Here is a 17,639-nt window from a genome sequence, read left to right on the forward strand (position 1 = left end):
GCGCTGCGGTTTGTTGAAGAGACATGTTTTTTCTCCTCTTGGGGGGAATTTGTTTTTCTGGGGTTAGCTCCTGTTGGTTGAGCTTTTTTCTTGCCCTGTTGGCCACATTTTGTTCTGTTCTGGCCTTGTTGGCACGTTACCGTTTTCTGTTGGTTGCGTTGTTTCCCACCCCTCACACCTGCACTGCTTTGGGACATTTCAATAGTGATGAATCTTGGAAGAGCCTGCGTCTGTCAGAGGAGGTTTGTAAGAACTTACCGTAAAATTATTTTGAGTCCTCTGACAGACGCAGCCCTCGCCCCTCTATTTTGGGGTTTGTCTTACTCTACTGCTTGATAAGAAACTGGTTAGTAAGCTCTAAGTGTCGGATGGTAATGTCTAGAGGAACAGACCCTAAAGGTGTGTCTAGTAAAAGCTTTTTAATGAAGTTTCACTACCTAGCCTGCTCCTGCAGAGGGCGCCATTACCCAGTAGTGATGAAACGTGGAAGAGGCTGCGTCTGTCGTAAAATAATTTTACGATAAGTTCTTACAAAAGATCTATTTTTTGTCAACTATCAAACATCCCATGTTTTATTTTCTTTATAGACAATTTCTTGTGCATCTGCTCTTGAAGAAGTAGCATATATTCTACGAAATGTGTCAAGCAATTTATCATGCAACCTTTGTTGAACACTCAGTTGGCTTGTACAGTATTATTATCCATTATTTACCTACTTGTTACATTTATCTGATTCTCTATGTAACCAACTTGTAACAACCCAGTTTCATGTCAATGTTTATGACCTTACTATTCGTGATGTATTGCATTTCATCATGTTCTTTTATTACAAGGTTTTCATTTGCTGTGGTAGCCGCAATAAATCTTTTGATTATTTATTTATTTTTTTTACAATATGCCTTTCTGTTACTCATTCATCGTTATGACCATTTGTCATTCCTGGCCCGACATTAGCTATGCTCCTCTTTCAAAATCCCAACCTCTTCTCTTTTTTTTCAATGTTTTGACAACATGCTCAAAATAAACGGGACCACCCAAAGCGTTCCCCTGGAGTGCCAAACGGATTGCTAGACTCTACCCCTTTGAGGAGTCCCTTAAAAAAAAAGCGGACTGTTCCACCTACAGTGGACCCTCCGGTCTCAAGACTGCTGCCATGATCCCAGTGGAGGATTCCCCATCCTTTAAGGATCTGGCAGATAGAGAGGCAGAGTCTGTGACCCGCAGTATGTACTCCCTGGCGGGGGTCTGCACTGCACTAAGACCGGTGTTTACGCTTGCCCTTGTCTCGCAAACATTGCCTGAATGGGCTAAGTTACTACGATGTGACCTGGAGAGGAAACATCTTCCTCCTGCCTTTGAGGAGCTGTTGGACCAGCTGGTGCAGGGGCTGCAATTTGTTTACAATGCCTCGCTGGATGCTGCTCCTGTTTTGGGCCGTCTGTCGGTTTTGGCAGTTGTCCTCCGGCTTATACTTTGGCTAAAGTGTTGGTCTGCAGATCAGGCCTTTAAAGAATGCCTTAACTGATCTGCCTTTTCAAGGAGATCGCCTGTTTGGGTCTACCCTGGATGACTTTATCAAAGGTCTCACAGGGGGTAAGAGTACTTTTCTCCCACAGGCTAACAAGGGTAAAAACCCGCGTCAGACAGGGCCCCTCCTTTTCAGAGCATGAAGTTTTTTTTTGTCCCTCAGAGTCAGTCAATAAGGCAAAGTCCTTTAAGGCCCCCTCGGCTGGTTCCAAGCGACACTGGTCTGGCAAACAAAAATCTAGTTTCTCCAGACCTGAGGACAAGGCTCCTTCGGCCTGAAGGTGCGCTTTCACCCATATCTGGGGTGGGGGATGTCTTTGCCGGTTCCCGGACCTGTGGTTATCCCAGATACAAGACAAATGGGTTCAGGAGGTCATACGGTCTGGGTACAAGATCGAGTTTTGATCTGTTCCACCGGTAAGGTTGTTGGACGATCTGCTTCTTTGTGGGGAGTCTCCCACGGTGCTGGTGACAAATTTGGAGATCACCATTAGAACTCTGGAGGAGATTAGGTGGATTCTGAACCTTCAGAAGTCGTCCCTGGTCCCTTCCATGAGACTGGACTATCTGGGTCTGACTTTGGACTCGTCGTCAGCCAGAGTGTTTCCTCCTCTGGAAAAACTCCAAAAACTACAGACTGAGATTCATCTGTTACTGTCCAGCAAATGGTCGTTTTTCTTTCGGACCTGTATGAGAGTTCTGGGACTGATGGTGTTGTCCTTTGAGGCGGTCACCTTTGCTCAGTTCAACACAAAAATCCACCAGAAGGAAATCTTTCTCAAATGGAACAAATATCCGAATTCCGTGAACAATCGGATCCAGCTGAGCCAGGTGACTAGGGAGTCCCTGTTCTGGTGGCTTCAGTCCCTGATGCTCGAACAAGGGAAACCCTTTCTTCCTATATATTGGACAATTGTCACCACTGATGCCAGTCTGTCCAGGTGGGGAGGGGTTCTCGACCGGTTTTCTGCTCAAGGAGTCTGGTCCGTGGAAGAATCCAGGTTACCGATTAAATGTACTGGAGCGTAGAGTGATCAGGCTTTTTCTAGTCCACTGGACGAAGTACCTTCAGGGTTGTCCAGTGCGCATTAAATCAGACAATGCCACGGCCATGGCTTATGTCAATCACCAAGGCGGCACCAAAAGTGTCCTTGCGGCCTTGTGTTAGGAAGGCTCTGGCAGAGGATGAGTTAAACCCACAGCCTAATCCTGGCTCCACCCTTCTCATCAAGGAAGAGCACTATTTAAGCTGGATCAGCACACAGGTTCAGTGCTGCTTTGTTTTCAGCCTTGGATACCTGTTTACCTGCACTTGTTCCTAGTTCCAGACCCGGCTTGTCCTGACGATTCTCTGATCTCCACCTGCACCGACCTTGGCTTGTCCCGTGACCACTCTTCCTGTCTGCTCGTACGGGCTTATACGTTACCGATTTGGCTCCTGACCCAGCTTGTCTTACTACGCTTCTGTCATTCCCAGATCCATCCATCCTGCCTGGGAAGCTCCTCCTGTTATCCAGGAAACCCTGCTTCCAGCACCTGCTGCCTGCACAACACCCTGCTCATCGGACTTCTCTGGCAACCTTCACCAGTAGCCATCGTCCGCTTCAAGCAAGACTCCAGGCGCTCGTGCTACTCTACACTCCGGTGTCCCCTGTTTGCACTATCAGGGGTCCCGAGTCGGAGGCGCAAGGGAGGCCTTCCTCACGGTGTCAGGCTCATCTCCAGGTACGTGATACCTTGGAAGTGGCTGGCATCCGATGGGCGGAACGCTTTGTTCCAGCTCTCTCCGCTGTTCGCATTCCAGGTGTGGAAAATTAGCTGGCGGATTACCTCAGTCGACAGACCTTGGATCAAGGGGAATGGCCTCTCCATCTGGAGGTGTTCCAGCAGTTGTGCCTTCGTTGGAGCACTCTAGATGTAGATCTGTTGGTGTCGCGGATCAACAGAATAATGGAAAGGTTTGTGGCCCGCTCCCGGGACCCTCTGGCAGACGCCCCGGTGGGGTCAGTATCAGCTGATGTATGCCTTTCCTCCTGTCAAGTTGCTGCCAAGACTTATTCGCAGGATTGAGGTGGAAGGGATTCCGGTCATTCTTGTGGCTCCGGACTGGCCTCGCCGAGCTTGGCGAGCTAGTTAGGCTAGTCGCAGATGCTCCTTGGAGACTTCCTCTCAGGGAGGATCTACTGTCTCAAGGGCCAAGCTTCCATCCTGCTTTACAGTCGCTGGCTTTGACAACTTGGCTATTGAAAGCCAGGTGCTGAAGGACAGGGGTTTGTCTGCTTCAGTGATTCCTACTCTGCTTAAAGTAAGGAAAACGCGGCCGTGCATGTTTCTACTCCCCTGTGGTACAATAGAAACCTGCCGGAACTACTGCAGATTACTGATCCCTGTGTCTGGATAGATCGGGGTATTTATTATCTGTCCCATGTGCTTCGCAATGGCATGATTAAATCGTTTGTGCAATTGTGTGCGGAGTTCTCTCTACCCCTCACTATGCAATTTCACTATATGCAGTTGAGACATGCCCTCCGGGCTCAGTTTCCCACGGGTATCCCTTCCCTTCCCTCCCTGGATATTCTGGAGATGGTGGGGGGCCAGGAATCGAGCAAACTCATCACAGATTTTTATGACACTATTATTTCGGGCGCAGCCTCTTGCCTGGCTTATGGCCTTCGAGATGCTTGGGTAACTGACGTGGGAGCTGTGGATGATGAGGAGTGGATGCCGTCTCGCGGTTGGCACGTTCACCCACTTGTTGTGGCAGTGTCCCCGTGTTCACGGGTTTTGGGAACAGGTGGTGAAGTTTGTCAATGACCAGATGGGTGCCCCCGTGACGCTGGACGCTAAGATCTGCCTGTTGGTTATACTCCCTGAGGGGGACATGGACAGACACACTATTGAGTTCCTTCAGGAGACCCTGTTTAGCGCACGAAAATTACTGGCTCGGATGTGGATCCAGCCTTCTCCCCCCACATTAGCCCTATGGATTACAAAGGTTAGTAGCTCTCTCCCATACAAGAAGATTATATACCTGCATAGGGGTTGCCCGACTCGGTATCACAAAATTTGGGATATGTGGCTTCAGGCTGACTCTATTTGTTACTCTTCTCCCACCCCCATCCCCCACCCCCCCCCCCTTCCTGAGCTACCGCGGATTTCTCCTATTTAGGGTTCCCCGTAGCTGCCACATACCCTTTATCGCAGCACCCCTGGAATCCTGTGTTACTCCCCTAACCTTGGTCTCCTTCCAATCGCGTAGCCCTTACCTAGACTACTGCCTTTTATTTAGATGTAGAGTTGTTAACTGGATGGGTTTTTTTTTCTCCCTTCCCATTTCAATGCTCCACCTTTGCTGTTTGATATGCCATTTGTTTTGTGTTTGTTGGAGGTATGTCACTGTATGCTTGCTCTTATCATATGTACTATTGTTCCTATGACTTTACCTTTTTGTACTTGTGCATACTTCAATAAACGCTTGTTTTTCAAAAAAAAAAAAGTAAGGAAAACGACTTCTAGAAAGATCTATCATCGTAAATGGAAGTGGTATATTACGTGGTGTGAGTCTCTTGGGGTTCTCCCTCGCTCTTACTCGGTCGTTCAGATCTTGGCTTTCCTTCAACGGGGAGTTGATCAAAAGTTAGCCTTGAGTACTATCAAGGGTCCGGTTTCGACCTTGGCAATTTTCTTCCAAAGGCCACTTGGCTCCATTCTCTGGTGGGTAGCTTTATCCAGGGGGTGCGACCTCCATTGCCACCTTGGGACCTTAATTTGGTGCTGTCGGTTCTCCAGAAACCTCCCTTTGTTTGCCCTATCCCAGAAGGTGGCCTTCTTGTTGGCTATTACTTCTGCACGCAGGGTGTCAGAACTGGCAGCGTTGTCCTCTTCTTCCTATCTGCTCGTTCACAGGAATAAAGTGGTACTTCGTCCGGATCCGTCCTTCCTTCCGAAGGTGGTTTCCAGTTTTCACTTAAATGAAGACATCATGTTACCCTCTTTGTGTTCTAAGCCTAAACATCCTGAAGAAATTGCATTACATACTTTGGATGTGGTTCACGCCCTCAGGGTGTACTTGGCGACTACCGAGTCTTTTCGAAAGTCCGATTCGCTCTTTGTACTCGCGGATGGCCCAAAGAAAGGGCTGCCTGCATCTGCTGCGACTATTTCCAAGTGGATCAGACACAGTTGTGCAGGCTTATTCAATAAATGGTCAGGTTCCACCTTTCCCTGTTAAGGCGCATTCTACTCGGGCGCTTGGTGCTTCCTTAGCCTTTTGCCGTCTGGCATCTGTGCTTCAGGTTTGCAAGGCGGCTATCTGGTCGTCTGTTCATACTTTTACAAAAGTTTTACAACGTGGATGTGCTGGCATCTGCTGATGCCTCTTTTGGCCGCAAAGTTTTGCAGGCTGCTGTTTAGCCACTTCAATACAGGGCACTTTTACCCCCTTCCTGCCCAGGCCAATTTTCAGCTTTTAGTGCTGTTGCATTTTGAATGACAATTGTGCGGTCATGCAACACAATGCAAATGGTGGTATTTGATCACCGCAAGGTTTTTTTCTTTTTTGCAGGCACTGATGAGGAGGCACTAATGGGGTGGCACTCATGGGGTGGCACTGATGATGAGGCACTAATATGCGGCACTGATAGGCGACAATGATGGGCAGCACTGATGAGGAGGGCACTGACTCCCTTAGCACTGATTGGCATCCCAGGTGGCATGAGTGGGCATCCCTGGTGGCCATGGGTGGGCAATCCCTGGGGGCTCTAGTGGCATCCCCCAAGAGTCTGCACTGGTAATCAATGCTCTGATTACCAGCACAGACCCCCCCCCCTGTCAGGAGAGCCGTTGATCGGCTCTCTACTCGCGCCTGTAAGGCGCAAACTGAGGAAAGACGATCAACGGCACTTCCTATTTACTATGTAACCAGCTGTGATTGGACACAGCTGGTCACAGGGTAAAGAGCCTACATCATAGGCTCTTTACTGGAAACGGAGGTGCGGTGTGTCAGAGTGACACACCGCACCACCGATCACTACTCTTGAACCACTTTGCGGCCTTCATTTTTTGCTATATGATGGGCGGGAAGTGTTTAAGGGTGTCTTAGTCTCCCTTACTGGTTATTTTTAGTGTTTTTTTTTTTTTTCAGGTGGGTCTCATCTTGTTGTTCTGATGAGTCCTATATTGCCTATTTGGCTATGGTTTAGCCTTGGGGAATTATTTTTCTGCTGTCCCCACCCCTCATTTTTATGGCACTGCTTTGCGACGTCCCTACTGATATGAAAATCAGAGACTGCGTCCGTCAATGAAATATAGAGAAAATTGGATTTTTGTCTTACTGTAAAATCCTTTTCTCTGTTGAGTTCATTGACTGACGCAGTACCTGCCCCTCTATTTGAGTTAGGTCAGTGTTATTTTCTCTGACTCCCGCTATAGGATGTCCGTTTTGTATCAAAGCAGTGAGAGGGTATACCCCCTGGGACTGCCCATAGGCATAGCCAGAACTTCTTTCTGCCTAGTGTCCTAGTTTAACCTTACTGATGGGAAGATCAGAGAATTCTCATCCGCACATCCGATCGCATGTAATGAAGGAGCAGTGCGCTCCGAATTACATGCGATCGCTGCACTCGCAATAATGTGAACCGGCCCTAACACGTTTTGACACTTTTTTCTTTTTGGGACCAGTGACATCACTACACTGATCAGTGCTAAACATGTATAAGGTTACTGTACTAATAACACTGGCTGGGAAGGGGTTCACATCTAGGGCGATCAAGGGGTTAACAATGTTCCTAGCCTGTGTTTGTGTGTTTAACTGTGTGCTGTTTTTACTAGGGGAAGTAATGGATTCTAGTTCAGAATCCATTTCTTTCTGTGGCAATATTACATATGGCAAAGTGCCCTTGGCTAAACTCTACTGATTGTGAGTTTAGTTCTGCTGGAAGTTTAGAAGTCAAAATGACTGTGAATAATATCCGTGTTTTTTGTTCAGATGCTCTCCATGCTTGGTTTAAATGCAATGGCTTTCTACCGAACCGTATTGTCATTTACCGTGATGGTGTGGGCGATGGTCAGCTAAAGACCCTTGTCAGCTATGAAGTGCCACAGATTATGGACTGTATCAGGACAGCAGGCAAAGATTACACGTAAGGCTTAGTTTTATTTGCCCCATTTAGTGTGTAATAATCTAAATGGCATATGTTTTCTATTTAACATGTTGTGTGATCTTTTTTTTTTACCCCTCTCTTAGCCCTAAACTGACAGTTGTGGTGGTTAAGAAACGGATCAATGCCAGATTCTTTGCTGTTCTTCGTGGTCAGCTCCAGAATCCACCTCCTGGGACAATAGTTGATACTGAAGTCACCAGGCCTGAATGGTACCTGGCAGGTTCTTTTTTAAAACTGTTTCATATACATTGATGCTTGTCCTGCTGTGTGATGTTTACCTAATAACTACAGACTGCTTTGTTAAACTTTTTATAGTCTGAAAGATACTGACTTAAAAAAAAAAAAAAAAAAAAGGAAGATTATTGGTATAAAAAATGTAAGCATTTCAACCACTTTACCACCGGAGGATTTTGCTGTCTTACGTCCAGGCCACTTTTTGCGATTCGGCACTGTGCGACTTTAACTGACAATTGCGCGGTCGTGCGACGCCATACCCAAACGAAATTTACGTCCTTTTTTTCCCCACAAACAGCTTTCTTTTGGTGGTATTTGATCACCTGTGCGATTTTTTACTTTTTGCGCTATAAACAAAAAATAACAATATTTTTCAAATTTTTTTATTTTAAATTTTTGGCCAATTTGTTTTCTGCTACCTATGTTTGGAAAAAAAAAAATCACAAGCGTATTTTGATTGGTTTGCGCAAAAGTTATTGCGTTTACTAACTAAGGGAAAGAGTTGTCATTTTTAGTGGTTTTTTTTTTTTTTTTTACGAGTAATGGCGGCGATCTGAGTTTTTTTTTTTTTTTTTTTTGCGGGACTGTGACATTGCAGCGAACAGATCGGACCCTTTACTGACATTTTTTACACTTTTGGGGGTACCAGGGACATTACTACAGTAATCAGTGCTATAAATATGCACTGGTACTGTAAAAATGACACTGGCAGGGAAGGGGTTAATTTTATTGGAGAGGGAGGGGTTAATGTATGCCTGGTGCTTACTGACGTGTGTGGGGGGAGGTGACTGAGTGACACAGGGACAGATCGCAGGTTCAGCTATGCTGAACCCTGCAATCTGACCCTGTCTGTCACTTAGGAGATCCGCCCGCTTTGTTTACACAAGCGGGCGGATCTCCAGACTCGATTCCCCGACGATCGGGGAAGAGCAGCGGCGATCGCCGCCGCTCCTCCCCTGGCCCGACTCCCGCTGTGACTGAATACAGCGGGAGCGAGCCTCCGGTGGGGGCGCGCATCCCACAAGGGGAGGAGTCCAGCGACGTAGGTCTACGTCGCTGGACGGGAACGAGCCACTTTGCCGCAGTACGGTCAACGTGACCGGTCGGCAAGTGGTTAAGCAATAGACTGCATGGGTGGACAACAGAGAAAGCAAATATGCTTTCTTTTTATATGGAAAGTAAGCAAAACTTAGACAAGAGTGGCTGAGGATATGGTAGATTTGAACTTTGCTAAAATTGACACCATTCCCCACAAACGGCTAATGTGTAAGTTGATGTGTTAGGAAATTAAGATTACAGGCTTAGAAAATTTAGCTTGTAAATGGATAGAAAACTGACTAAAAGACCGTATTCAGGGAGACGTGAATAATGACTCAGATTGGTCTAAGGTTATGGTGTACCCAAAGGTTCAGTGTTGGCACCCTTCCTTTTTAACACATTTATAATTCAAAGTCCCATTTCTGTGTTTGCAGGTGACGCCAAGTAGTAGTGGAATAACGTGCTTCTTCTAGGGTGTCTCCAACTCTCATATGCTCAGATTAGACCTCCAATAAGTGGATTTGGTTCCCAATTTGGCTTTAAGGCCTTACCCCATTATAACTTTAAAAAATGCAGCCCTTTCGAAGACTTACTGCTCACACTTGGGTGACATGCTGTGGAAATGTTTTCTTATGATTTCCATGCATGCTTCTATATTGCTGTATGGCTCAGCGCCATTTACAACTAAAAACATGTCGCCACCTTCTTTAACTGTAATTCTTCAAAATTTTACCCAAATAAACATACTGAAAGAGTTGGAAAAAAAAAGGCAGCTCTTCCTGCAAAAACAAACCACCCTATATTATGTCCCCCATGCCTTTGCTTAGGCATCAACACTGCAGATTTGAATTTGCATTTCTGTGTGTGACCAAATGCCAGCAACATCGGTCCCCTGTTTAAATGTTGAACTCCTGGCAAGCAGCTACACGCGCATTTAAAATACACGTTTTTACCTGCCGAAGCAGGGCCGGTCCTACCATGGGTCCCAGGCAGAACTTTGAAAGGAGTAGTAAAGACCCAAGATTTTTTTTTTTTTTTCCCAGCAGTTTTGTGTGTCATCAGTTTGCAGCGCGTTACGGGCGCCATTTCCCTATCTCATACTGCCGTCCGTAGTGCAAACTGATGAGCATGAGTAGGCGGAGCGTCTCCTCTGGGGTACATCCCTGGCGTGATTATGGTGTGCACAATGACCTCAGACATTAGCGCACTCCATCTCACGCAGGGCAGGCTGGATCTTCTAGGGCGGTGGCCACTGCAGACACAGGAGTGAGAGGAGGTCTGGGGACAGACAGTGGGTGTTTGGTGGACCGGTCCGTTGGTGAATTATGGAAGAAGATGACAGTATATATGTTTAAATTTTTATTTTAATATTATTATTCGTTTTTTTTTCTTTGTCCCTATACACCACAAAACAGTTCTTAACCCTCCACAAAGCAGCCCCTTAACCCCCCATTCCCACAAAGCAGCCCCCCCCCACACACACACACACACACACACACTGCCCTTTAAAAATGTTGCATATAGACAAGGTTCTGTTGCTTGTAAATCTGACTATCTGATAAATGTAATTTTAGTTTTCATTATCATAATATGAAATAATGGATGTGGGAGCCTTTTGGTGGGCGTGATTTTTTTTTTGTGCTGGGGCAGCATTTCATTCTTGGACCCATGCAGCACAATGTCTTGGGCCAGCCCTATGCCAAAGGATTTATAATTCTGTGATCTTCACACACACACACACGTACATTTTCTACGTTCAGAAATAATTTTTTAAAGTGTTACGTAACCCAAGGACCCTGTACACAGAACATGGAAATGCAAATATTTTAGTAAATATAAACTGCTAAATACCTTTTCCTATCAGCAGTATGTTGCAGTTTTGTGACTTTGATCAGTGTCTGGTTGAAGCTTGTAGGAGAAGTTTTTGTCTCCTCTGATTGTAATATGAGGCTGCAGGACTCCTGACCCTCTGTCTGGACAGTGCTGATTGGCCCTGTGCTGATCACATGCACTCTTCCAAGAAAAATAAAAAAACTCTCTAGCAATACACACCAAACTGAGCATGAGCAGAGTGGCTTTAAAGACCCTTATCAGAATATTGATTGGGGACAGTGGAACAAGGGGAGGATCAGAGAAGACGGGATCAAACAGCCTTTTCTCTTACGTCCTCCGACAGTCGCCGCCTCCTCTAAGTCATCACTATTGGGTATTTACTTCCGCTCCTCAGGAGTAGCTAGGCATAAGACTTAGTCAAAAGAACAAAAGCATTTGCATAGACACACCCATGGGGGCTGTCCCACTGGTCAATACCCCCCTGCAGTGATCACTCCCAACTCAGTTTGTTTCTGCTTAGCGTCAGGAGTAGTTAGGCTTTCCCTGTGCTGGGGCTACAGTCTCAGCCTTTCCCTGTGCTGGGGCTACAGTCTCAGCCTTTCTAATCTTTTTTTATTTGATTTTCTTTTAACCGCTTGCCGACCGCCACAAGTAGATATACTGCGGCGGTCAGCCCCTCACAGGCAAAGTGACGTGTATATATACGTCACTAGCCTGTGAGGCTCTGGGGAGCGAGCGCGCGGTCACGGACCCCCCCACGCGTGTGACCGGCGGACCCGATGTCCGCCGCTCACTCTGCGATCGTCGAGGGAGAGGGAGAAAGGCAGGCAGCTTGTGTAAACAATCTGCCTGTCATTCTCCCCTGTGTAGAAACACTGATCATACGGTTCTACTATGTAGGACCGTTGATCAGTGTTCCTACAGCTCAAGCCACAGCCAATCAAAGTTAGAATCACGCCCCTAGGGACACACACAGCCCCTCCCTCTCAAATAAAGTTAACCCCTTCACTGCCAGTGTATTTTTACAGTAACAGTGCATATATATAGCACTGATTACTGTAGAAATGTCACTGGTAACCCAAAAAAAGTGTCACAAATGTAAGTCAAGGGTCCGATCTGTCCGCCCCAATGTCGCAGTACCGCAAAAAAAATTGCAGATCGCCGCTATTACGCGTTAAAAAAAATGACAAAAATCTTTCCCTTTGTTAGTAAACGCGATAACTTTTACGCAAACCAATCAAAATATGCTTTTTGCGATTTTTTTTTTTTTTTTTTTTTTTTTTTTACCAAACATTTGTAGCCTAAAACAAATTGGCCGAAAATGTTAAATTTTGATTTTTACTTTTTTTTGGGGGGGGGGGGAATTTCATATTAAAAAAATGTGAAAAATATTGTTATTTTTGCAAAATTGACGCTCTTTTTGTTTATAGCGCGTGATCAAAAAATCGCACAGGTGATCAAATACCACCAAATGAAAGCTGTTTGTGGGAAAAAAAGGACGTCAAATTAGTTTAGGTACAGCGTTGCACGACCGCGCAATTGTCCGTTAAAGTCACGCAGTGCCGAATCGCAAAATACCCCCTGGTCTTTTAGCAGCCAAATCCTCCGGGGCTTAAGTGGTTAAAAATGTCAGTTTTTTTCTTGTTATACTAGCTGTTTCTTTTGTCAGCTTTAGTTTTAGTCGACTCTTCGGATGAAGATGGATTCATGCGAAGCTGGGAATCGGACTGACCGCCCTGGTTCTCCAGGGCAGAGGGTCAGAGGGACCCCCAGCCCGCCATCGAGCGTTCAGCCATGGTTCGTCCTGGCATTATGAACGACCCATCCCTGCTCTCAGCAGGGATGCAGCTGTGAGATGGCTACCTCACTGGACTCATCTGCGATACTGCAGTGTAATGTCCTTGGCTAACGGCATTCCCTGTCAGATATGGACAGCGGCTTTCCATTCTGAGAGGCACCCCACGCCATCTGGTACAGGTAAGTACTTCTTTCTGGGGCCTCTGTCTGGGGTGGCAGTCCTGTGATGCTGTATGTCCCCCATGTCTGTGCCGGTGTGGGGCTCCCTGTTGCGATCCCTGCGGGGGTCTTTTTTAGTACATGCGCTGCGGTGCTGTATGTTTGGGGTGGCCCCTTTCCCTGTGTCACTTCGGTGTGTTTTCTGGGGGTGCAGACGATGTGTGTGGCGGCCGCAGCGGGGAAAAACCACGCGGCCCGCCATCTTTAATATGGGCAAGCATGTCTGACTTCACTGTGGGCCTCTGTCTGGGGTGGCAGTCCTGTGATGCTGTATGTCTCCCATGTCTGTGCCGGTGTGGGGCTCCCTGTTGCGATCCCTGCGGGGGTCTTTTTTAGTACATGCGCTGCAGTGCTGTATGTTTGGGGGGCCCCTTTCCCTGTGTCACTTCGGTGTGTTTTCTGGGGGTGCAGACGATGTGTGTGGCGGCCGCAGCGGGGAAAAACCGCGCAGCCCGCCATCTTTAATATGGGCAAGCATGTCTGACTTCACTGCGGGCTACTTTACATGCTGTTTTGGCACCATCTTGCGTGTGGCAGAACAATCGTTCCGAGCACATGTTCAGCGGCCATTTTGCCGAAGCCTCCCATTCAGTTCTATGGGCAGCCATTTTCCCTGGGTTGTTGCAGCTATAGTTCAGCCTCTCATGACCTCACTTCCTTTTCCTCTGAAGCAGCGATCGATGTGGTAACACTCTGTGGGGCTCTGCAGACTGTCTCTCCATAACCTTTTGTTTTGTCATTTCTGGCTCAGTTTCTTCTCCTTTTGGGGGTCTTTTGTCACTGTACATATAGCGGTGGGCTTTGCACTCTGCAGCGGGTTTAAAGGGCCAGTACCTTTTTATTGCACTGTTGTTTTCTACCTTGGGCGATGGAATCTCAGGACAGCAAATTCCCTACAGATCTGGTGGGGGACCCCAGTCCTGCTGTGGCCCATGTTATGCCTGATTTAGCCGCTGTAGTGGCGTCTTTAGTGTCCAAAATGGAGGTGCTGATGGCTGAACGTGCTGCTAGGAAAAGGCCCAGATTATCTATCTCCTCTGATTCAGATGGTGATGTGGCTGCTACGGCGGGCGTGCCCTTTTCAGGGTCTCGCTCATCCCTGGACCCTCTGGGGTCTGAGGCGGAGGTGGAGGGGGTTGATGTTTCTCCCCCGGGGTCGCCTGAGGAAAGCGCAACTATGGATGTATTGATTTCCTCTGTGAAAGAAATGCTACACTTGGAGGATGAGCCCAGTCCTCCGGGCATTGTGTCCTCTTTTGGTACACGCAGGACCCGCAAGTCGGCGCAGGTTTTTCCCTGCCCCGCTGAGTTTCATTACACTGTAACTGAACTGTGGCACACTTTAAAACGTCCATTCATGGTACCTAGTCGGTTTGTGCCTCCACAGGTGTATCACACTGTGGCCGTGTTGAACAAGGCTACCTTGATTCCTACTGAGGAGACCCCAGTTTTTCAGGATCCCACGGACAGGAGGATGGAGTCTCTGGCCCGCCATTCCTACACGGTGGAGGGTTTCTTGCTTAAACCTGTTTTCTCGTCCGTTTTGGTGGCTCAGGCGGTGGCTGATTGGACTAAGGTGCTTAGGCGCAACCTCGTGCCACGTTGGTCATGGTGGACCAAATTCACCAAGGAGTCATGTATTTGTGCGATGCGGCCTTGAATGAGGCCCCTTTAGTCGCACGCCTATCTAGTGTTGCGGTGCTTAACCGTCGTGTGATCTGGCTGAAGAGCTGGTCGGCTGACCAGACGTCACGGGAAACATTTGCTGATTTTCCCTATGCAGGTTCTCGCCTTTTTGGCGAGGCGTTGGATACCTTGGTAAAAGGCATCACAGGGGGTAAGAGCACCATGCTGCCCCAGAACCCGAAGAACAAGTTCTTTCGTGGCAAACGGGGTTCCACCTCTCGACCCAATCAGGGGTCCTTTCGTGCCTTTCGCAATCAAACCAAGGGCAAGCCCTTCAAGGGCCAAGGTAGCCAGAACAAGCCCTGGGCGGGCAAGCAGAAGTCCGGCAATGCCGGTTCATCAGGTCAATCCCCCTCTGCCTGAAGGGGTGCCCTCACACGTTTCAGGGGTGGGGGACGTTTGCGCGGTTACCTCCAACCTTGGCTGCTCCGAATTCCGGACAGGTGGGTTCAGGAAATCATTCGATCAGTTTAAGATCGAATTCCTTTCCCGGCCGGCGGACAGATTTTTTCCCTCAAATTTTCATTTGACTCCAGGGTGTCTGCAGGACCTTCTTGCCCAGGGGGTAATTGTCCCGGTGCCTCATCGGGACAGGTTTCGGAGGTTTTATTCAAATCTGTTCACTGTGCCCAGAAAGGACGGCAAGGTACGTCCTATTCTGGACCTGAAAGCGCTGAACCGTTTTGTGCGCGTTCGGAAGTTTCCGTATGGAATCTCTCCGTTCGGTGGTGCCCTCCCTGAGTTCAGGGGAACTCCTGGCCTCTATCGACCTGAAGGATGCGTATCTACACATCCCAATTTTCGAGGGTCACCAGAGGTACCTTTGGTTTGCTATCACGGAGGACCACTATCAGTTTGTGGCATTACCTTTCGGTCTCGCTTCGGCTCCAAGGGTCTTTACCAAAGTGCTGGTGCCTCTTCTGGGCCTGCTACGGGCACAGGGCATTGCGGTCTTGGGGTATCTGGACGATCTCCTCCTAAGATCGAGTGTCAGCCAGGACCTACTGCGCGATCTGTCCACCACGGTACAGACGCTCCAGGAGTTCGGATGGACCATCAACGTACAGAAGTCGACCTTGTCTCCATCGGTTCGTCTTCCCTATCTGGGAATCATCCTGGACTCTGCTCAGGCAAAGGTGTTCTTGCCGGAGGACAAGCTCCGGACCTTGCAGGACGAGATCAGGTCCCTCAGGGACAAACCATCTTCGTCACTCAGGACCTGTATGCGGTGCCTGGGGTTGATGGTATCGGCCTTCGAGGCGATACCCTTTGCTTAGTTTCACACACGATCTCTTCAAGCGGAGATCCTGGCCAGGTGGGACAGACTGCCTCAGTCCCTGGATCTGAGTGTCGTTGAGTCGCCGGACCAGAATGGATCTTCTGTGGTGGCTCCAGTCCCCGGCGGTGTCGGAAGGCAAGTCCTTCCGTCCGTTGCTATGGACAGTGATTACCACGGATGCCAGCCTGTCGGGCTGGGGTGGGGTCCTGGGCAACCTGTCTGCCCAGGGCACTTGGTCGGGAGAGGAATCCTCCCTTCCGATCAATGTGTTGGAATTGAGAGCGATAAAGCTCTGTCTCTTCCAGTGGTAGGATCGTCTTCGGGGCCGTCCTGTTCGGGTACAGATGGACAATGCTACCGCGGTGGCTTACATCAACCACCAAGGGGGCACCAGGCGGCCCGGGAGGTGACCGACATTCTGTCTTGGGCCGAGACTCATGTCCCGGCGATTTCAGCAGTTCACATTCCGGGTGTGGAGAATTGGCAGGCCGACTATCTGAGCCGCCAGACCTTGGACCAGGGGGAATGGTCCCTGCACCCGGAGGTTTTCCAGATGCTGTGTGCGAAGTGGGGATCCCCGGACGTGGATCTGTTCGCGTCTCGGCTAAACCACAAGGTGGAAAGGTTCGTGGCAAGAACACGCGATCTTCTGGCAGACGCCTCGGATGCTTTAGTGGCCCCTTGGCATCAGTATCGTCTGATGTATGCCTTTCCTCCGATTCAGTTGTTGTCCAGGTTCCTTCGCAGGTTAGCCTCGGAACCAGCTCGGATTCTGGTAGCGCCGGACTGGGCACGCTGGTCCTGGTAGGCCGACGTTGTTCACCTGGCGGTGGCGCATCCTTGGCGGCTGCCACTGCGGGAAGATCTACTGTCTCAGGGACCGATCTTCCATCCTGCTTTACAGTCGCTGGCTTTAGCGGCCTGACTGTTGAGACCCAGGTCCTGAGAGACAGGGGTCTCGCCCCTGAGGTCATTCCTACTCTAATCAAGGCTAGGAAAACCTCATCCGGTAAAATCTATTACCGTACCTGGAAGGCTTATTTCGCCTGGTGTGAGTCCAGGGGGTTCTCCCCTCGCTCGTACTCTGTGTCGAGAGTGTTGGCTTTCCTCCAGACTGGTGTGGACCTGGCGCTGGCCAGGATAAAGGGCCAGGTGTCTGCACTGGCTATTCTTTTCCAACGCCCTGTGGCGTCTCATTCCTTGATTCGCACATTAATTCAAGGTGTGCGACATTTGGCTCCTCCTAGGAGAGAGCCTTTACCTCCATGAGACTTGAACTTGGTTCTGTCCATGTTACAGCGTGCTCCCTTTGAAAACATCCGGGAGATATCGTTGCCTCTGCTGTCTAAGAAGGTTGCCTTTTTGGTGGCGATCACTTCGGCTCGCAGGGTGTCGGAGCTGGCGGCGTTGTCTTGCCGCTCTCCCTACTTGGTGATCCACAAGGATAAGGTGGTCTTGCGACCTCATTCGTCTTTTCTTCCTAAGGTGGTCTCTGAGTTCCACCTTAATTAGGACATTGTCCTGCCTTCGCTTTGTACGAAGCCTAAGCATCCTAAGGAGGTTGCATTGCATTCCTTGGATGTTGTCAGGGCGATCAGGGTTTACCTGTCGTCTACAGAGTCCTTTCGGAAGACGGATTCCCTCTTTGTCCTTCCTGAGGGACCTCGGAAGGGCTTGGCTGCGTCTGCAGCGACCATTGCCAAATGGATCAGACAGACCATTGAACAGGCCTATGCTTTGAAGGAACAGGTTCCACCCTTCCCTGTTGAGGCGCACTCTACCAGATCTTTGAGTGCGTCCTGGGCCTATTGGCATCGTGCCTCGGTGGCCCAGGTGTGCAAGGCTGCAACTTGGTCGTCGGTGCA

At 48.8% G+C, this 17,639-nt stretch overlaps 1 protein-coding gene across 1 annotated transcript in view; it reads left to right on the plus strand.

Moving 5' to 3' along the window:
* The window catches only part of LOC309545180 (piwi-like protein 1), a gene marked incomplete at both ends in the record, with an annotated part of 240,850 nt that overhangs the window by 199,776 nt on the left and 23,435 nt on the right, over positions 1-17,639 (plus strand). Inside the window, 2 exons of the mRNA XM_082244318.1 lie at positions 7,514-7,667; positions 7,772-7,897. Of these exons, the coding sequence (XP_082100444.1) occupies positions 7,514-7,667; positions 7,772-7,897 (280 nt within the window). The remainder of the gene's footprint in view (positions 1-7,513; positions 7,668-7,771; positions 7,898-17,639) is intronic.

This window comes from Pelophylax lessonae, assembly GCF_965119305.1.
Source record: "Pelophylax lessonae genome assembly, chromosome: 2".
Lineage (NCBI taxonomy): Eukaryota > Metazoa > Chordata > Amphibia > Anura > Ranidae > Pelophylax > Pelophylax lessonae.